Below are 6,000 nucleotides of genomic sequence, written 5' to 3'. Positions count from 1 at the left end.
GTTTTCAAAAATACTTCTCCCTTGCACAAAAGCAGCTTGTTCAGGACCCACCAGAGAAGGGAGTGCCCCCTAAAATCTACTTACTAGGATCTTACTTACAATTTTATAGATGGTAGAGCAATAAGATATAGGCCTGTAATCCATAACACTAGAACTGACTTTTTTCTTAGGTATTAAAGTGATGAGGGTAGAGTTAGCTTGCTTACTCATTTTCCCAGTCCTGAAAAATTCTTGCACAACTTTGCACAAATCTTGTCCAATTAGATCCCAGGAATCTTTGGAAAAAGCAGATAAAAATCCATCTGGCCCAGGACTCTTGCCAGAGCCTATACTGAAGAGAGCAAGCTTAATTTCATCAGCAGTTACATGCTTAATAAGTTGATCATGATCCTCCGCAAGGATACAAGGGCCTTGTTGGATAAAGGCAGTATCAAGAGGAGAAACAGCCATGGAGGTCCCCAACAGGTGTGCATAATAATCAACAAAGCCCTCAGCAACTTCAATGAGCCCAGTTCTCTCAATGCCATTTCTATCAACAATCCTCCCAATGATCTATTGTTGTTTCCTCTCCTGGATCCTGGAGAAGAAATATTTTGTTGAACAGTCACCATGAGTGATGTTATCCACCTTAGCTTTCTGTTGGACCATGCTAATCTCAGCAGGCTTAATAGAATTCTATTCATCCAGAAGGTCTCTTTCTTGAAGAATGAGATCCTGAGATAAAGGACAGCTTTGCAGTTCCTGTTGACATGCTAGGAGAGCAGCTTTGGCCTCAGTAACCCTAGAGGAAAGGTCACTATATTAGAGTTTATATATGCAAGGCCCTCAAACTATTCTTCACATGCCTTAACTAGCCAAAAAATTGGTACATAGCAGTACCAGCCACAAAGTGTTGCCAAGCCTGAGAAATGAGGCCTCTATAGGAAGGATGGCTAAGCCAGCAATTAAGAAAACTGAATCTAGATTTAATAGGGGGATCCTTATAAATATTAACCAAAACTGGTGAGTGGTCAGACGCACCAGAAGGCAAGAAAGCAGTATAAGTAGCAAGGAAATGAGAAAACCAAGAAGGATTAGCAAGAGCCCTATCCAGCTTGGACCACACCCTATTACTGTCATCTTGTTTATTAGACCAAGTGTATTCACATCCAGAGCCCCCAGCATCCTCCAAATGACAATTTAGAAGACAAGCATTGAAATCCAAAATATCATTCAAATCAGGTGGTAAGGGGCTAACCCTTTCACTGACATCTCTAATCACATTAAAATCACCAAGAACAATCCAATCAGTCACAGTGCTCTTAATGGAAGAAAGTGCCAGCCATAAATCCTCTCTTTCCTTGGAGTCATTACTACCATAAACCATGGTGATGAAAATCCTCTGAGAAGTAGCATGATGAGTTAATGCACAGTGTATGAACTGAGCATTAGAGATCAGAGGAATCACAGTGACTGTGATTGGCTTCCAAATGAACCAAATCCTGCCATTGTAGTGTCTATCATAGTTACATATCACACTATAATTTTTGAACTTACTTTTTATAATTTTCCCAGCATTTTTCTCCTTTATTCTTGTTTCAAGCACACCTAACACATCCAATTTATTAGCCCACAAGAAATCTGCAATTTCTTGTTGCTTAAGAGGATCATTACATCCTCTAATGTTCCAGGAGCAGATCTTCATGAGAAGCTTTATCAGGGGGCTCTTTTTCCACTATAGTAGCAGTAGGATGATCAGTGACAGCTTCCAAACCATCAAACCTGTTAGAGATATCTAAGCATATAGATCCCCCACCAGTAGTCTGAGTGTCTGTTAAACAGTCTCTCTTCGTGGCAATTCGAGACCTCCTACTAACTAACTTAGAGTTGCACACAAGTTGAGGGGAGCTTTGGCCTAGCTCATGGCATTCTGAGTGCTTTACAGTTGTTCTAGGAGAGGAGACTACAACCAGTGCAGTGGGAGAATCTAGCTTAGAACATTTTGAGTTCTCCACACCTTCACCAGAAGGAGCCACCTCCATTGGAGCAACTGAGGTACCACCTAGCTCATGAAATCCTGAGCCAAGCTCCTCCTCAGGTTGTGGGCCACAAGTTGGAGCAGGGACAGAAATGTTCTCAGTACTGGCTTTGGATTGATGCCACTTACAGCTACCCAGTTGGTGCCCAAGCTTCCCACACCCAGAGCAATGGAAAGGTAACCATTCATAGATAACCCTCTGATTAGTCTGGCCATGGAAAGGGGTGTTCAAGACAATATGATCTAGCAAAGTAGCAGCAACATCTGCTTCTACCATAATTCTAGTAAAAGAGAGCTTGGCTTTACATGTGGTGTTAACATCAGCAAATAGGGGCTTCCCTATCTTACTGGCCATCTTTCTTAAGACAGTCTCAGACCAAAGAAAAGGTTCTAAGTCAGGAAACAAGACCCAGATAGGAATTGTGGAGACCCTATCCATTTTCCTAGAGAAATTAGGGTGTCATTACTTCAGGATTAAAGAACTATTACCCAATTTCTAAGAACCATCTCTCAAAACATTGTTCATGTCTTCTAAATAGTTGAATTTGAAGCTAAACCACCCTTTTTTATAGTATTGCACAACAGGAGAGGCAAGATGCTTCCAGCTCTTCTGGGCAAACTCTTGAACAGTTTTCAGATTAGGTTTAGACCCTAAGAAGTTACCCATAAGAGTGCACTTCCAGTAAATCCAATTCAGCCTTAAAATCCTCTAATTCAACATCAATTTCTGTGGAACTATTACTATTTGCATCAAAAAATAAGGACATTCCCAGCTGACTTGTTCCTTTTACAAACTCATTCCATTTCTTGGCATTTCCCCCAATTCTCGGATTTGGCTCAGAAACTCTAGGATTTGCCCCCATTTTCCCCACTATTAGGAGCCTTAGTCAACATAGTACCAGCAGAATCAGGTACAGTATGAAAATTGCAGGTGCAACAGTTACAGACTCAATAACAGGAGACACTACAATTGAGCTCGGATTTTCTACAACAATGGCGGAATTCGCAGTAATAGTCGATGAATTAACAACTAATGTCTCAGTAGGAACAGGTGATGGAGAGTAGGGACGTGCTCTAGTAGCAGAATTATGAACAACATTAACAACGTAATCGCTAAGAAGAACAGGGGAACGAGAAATTATACCCTAGGTTGAAGAATTCTCAGGAGAGTGAGCAGGATTTTCCAAGATTTTAGTACCAGATTGATCAGCTTGAGTCAAGCTTTCCAATGGTGGTCTTCCTTTGGGAGGTCGACCCCTACCTCGAGCCATGGAAGCTAAGAAAAAGTACGAAAATGGTGATCGCAAGCTTTTTTAGTGAGAGAAACTTTTCTCTAGCACGGCCATTATTATTATTATTTTTATTTTTATTTTATTTTATTTTATTTATTATTATTATTATTATTATTATTATTATTATTATTATTATTATTATTATTATTATTATTAGTTTTTGGTTAAGAATTACTATCATTATTAGGTTAAGTACTTAGGTTTTGGTATGGATATATTATTCATTCAATATTGTTTTTAGAAAACTATCAAGAAAAAAACCCTATTGTTATTCATCAAGACTATGTGTAACTAATCTTTCAACTTGGACTCAAGCAATTGAAGTACTCAAGATCCGATTGTGATTTTGAATGTTTTAGTTCCTAATCTTGATTATTGTGAATTGCTTATTTCTTAATTATATGAATGTTGGTTGATAATTGGTAGGTGTACAACTAGTAACAGATTTCTTCATTCTAATGTTAGTATTGTTAATTGAACATGATTTATTGATTAACTTTACATTGGTAACAACTGGGAATTAATATTGAACGGGATATGTTAATACTAGTTCTTTGAAGCAATTCACATAAATTTCTAAAGTGCAACTGGATTGTATGCACTATTAATTCTCTATCGGATTCTCTAAATTATATTTCTATTGTTTAATTAAACCTTGAACTGGATTTTTAGGGTTGTTTTACAATTAGGGTTGATTAAGAACGGGATTCGTTTTAATTAACTATTCGTAAGGAGAATTATAATTTCATATTTACGATAGAGTAATCAAGATTAGTAATTAAAACCGTTTTACAGTGATCAATTGTTATTGAGTGTGGATATATGCTTGGCTCTAAGACCTTTTAAATCACTTGATACACCGAAAGTCATTAGCTTTATTACTTAATTTGCATTATCTATTCAATTTAGTTCGTTAGATAATCAAATCAACACCCCGCTTGTTACTACGATCTCTAAGTACATTAGAGATTGGCTTTTCCTACATTATTATTTAAATAAATTGCTAATTTGATTCCCTTGGATTTGACCCTTATTTCCTCTTTACTACTATTTAGTATTTTGATTTAAGTGATAAAAATTGTTAATTTGAGGCATACGACTTTAGCCTGTCAAGAGTGTCATATCGAGGGTTTGTGGTAAAACCCAAGGTAATGATGATTGCAGCTATGATTTTAAAGTCATATTTGAGGAAAGGATGTCATATGATCCTTTGCCATGAAGGGATACTCGCATGGAGGAGCCATCAGCAGCAAAGATACCGGTTGTGAGTGAGTTCGGCGATGTCTTTCCGGAGGAGATACCAGGATTATAATACCCTAAAATTTTCAAAACGGTTTCAGTTTTCGTCAAATCCAAACTTCGAGGACGAAGTTGTTTTTAAGGGGGGTTGATTGTAGTAACCCAAATATTTAAAGTTTATGACTTTTAATTTTGATTATATTTAGAATATAATTTTTAGAAGAAGAAAAAAAAATTATAAATCGTTGTGTTTCCCGAATTGATTTTTAATTCCATATAAATTACACCTTATATTAATTCCCCTAAGTTGTTTCAATTGCTCATCAGCTGACTAACCTATTCATCTTGTTTTTCCTTGTTTTCTATTTCCTTTGTTTAACTCATTTGCATTCTTGACCCATCTTATGTATAGATAACCATAATTAACCTAAATTGACAAGCCTTGTACTTTTTCTCTCTTTTATAATCCTTGTCTCTTATTTTTAATGTTTAGCCGTTAAACCCATTCTTGATTCACAAATTGCTCTTTGTTGTACTCAGTGAAGCACATATCCCCATGTGCCCTTCTTATTTTACTTTTTTTTATAAGGAAAGGAAACTAGGTTGAATAAAATCAACCTATAACATCCTCGCGGATGAGAACAGTAAAAAAAAGTCCAAACTTTTAATTTACCAAGTAAATCATAAATCATCATACAACTAAAAAAGATACTTCAAAACACCAAGAGGAAAAAAACAACAATCTCAGGAAAAGTAGAAAAAACAGAACAAGAGCAACAACATATGGAAAATAAGACCAAAGATCAAACTTACAAGCAGGAAATTAATGTGACAATTTAAGCCAATCTAAAATTCCAAAGAAGGAAAATAAATTTCCAATATCCAGAAAAAATGCTAAGAAAGAAGATTTATAAAATCAAATCCTCCCAATATTAATATTGTTTTGCTAAAATCAGATATTAAGATTCAAAAAAAGTTCTATTTCAATTCTTGAATTATACCTTCATTCTTAAGATAAATGACTGAAAAAACTCCAATGCTAAAACGGAGAGTAATTAAAGTCGGATCTTATAGAAGGTAAAACTCAAGAAGAGTGACAAGTAGAAAATTCTAGCAAAAGAGATGGGAAGAAGCTAGGGATTCAACCCCATTTCTATTTCTGGGTTTCTTTTTGCCTTTTTTGAGAGAATTTTATCTCTCTAAGTATTTAGAGAGAGAGAGCCCACTCCTCTTTCTATTCCCATTTAAATTTAAATTCACCCTTCTTATTTACCTTTAACACTACGTTCATCAATTTGTACTTCTTACGCTGCATCATCATCATGAAGTCCATCTATACCTTCTTATTTTTTTTTTTTCTAAATTCCTTATGTTGTTTACATATACTTTTATGAAAATCATCAAAATCAAAAATCGTGGCCTAGTGCTCTGATACCACTTGTGGTAAATAAT

The 6,000-nt window shown here is 36.0% G+C and overlaps 1 protein-coding gene across 1 annotated transcript; it reads right to left on the bottom strand.

Annotated features, from left to right (window-relative positions):
- Window positions 1-675: 675 nt before the first annotated feature.
- On the bottom strand, window positions 676-2,880 carry LOC141631434 (uncharacterized). The gene is made up of 4 exons (XM_074444104.1): window positions 2,681-2,880; window positions 1,762-2,460; window positions 870-1,658; window positions 676-781 (listed from the first exon to the last, which is right to left on the bottom strand). The coding sequence occupies exons 1-4, from the start codon at window positions 2,878-2,880 to the stop codon at window positions 676-678; spliced, it is 1,794 nt and encodes a 597-aa protein (XP_074300205.1).
- Between the last annotated feature and the right edge of the window lie 3,120 nt (window positions 2,881-6,000).

This window comes from Silene latifolia, chromosome Y (assembly GCF_048544455.1).
Source record: "Silene latifolia isolate original U9 population chromosome Y, ASM4854445v1, whole genome shotgun sequence".
Lineage (NCBI taxonomy): Eukaryota > Viridiplantae > Streptophyta > Magnoliopsida > Caryophyllales > Caryophyllaceae > Silene > Silene latifolia.
Note: the sequence above shows the minus strand (reverse complement) of the source record. Positions and strands in the feature narration are given on the sequence as shown.

Coding starts and splice junctions, on each gene's coding strand:
- LOC141631434 (XM_074444104.1), bottom strand. CDS start 2,880: ATGGGGGCAAATCCTAGAGTTTCTGAGCCAAATCCGAGAATTGGGGGA. Junction 2,461..2,680: donor CTGGAAGTGCACTCTTATGG/GTAACTTCTTAG, acceptor TAATTTCTCTAG/GAAAATGGATAGGGTCTCCA. Junction 1,659..1,761: donor TGCTTAGATATCTCTAACAG/GTTTGATGGTTT, acceptor CTGGAACATTAG/AGGATGTAATGATCCTCTTA.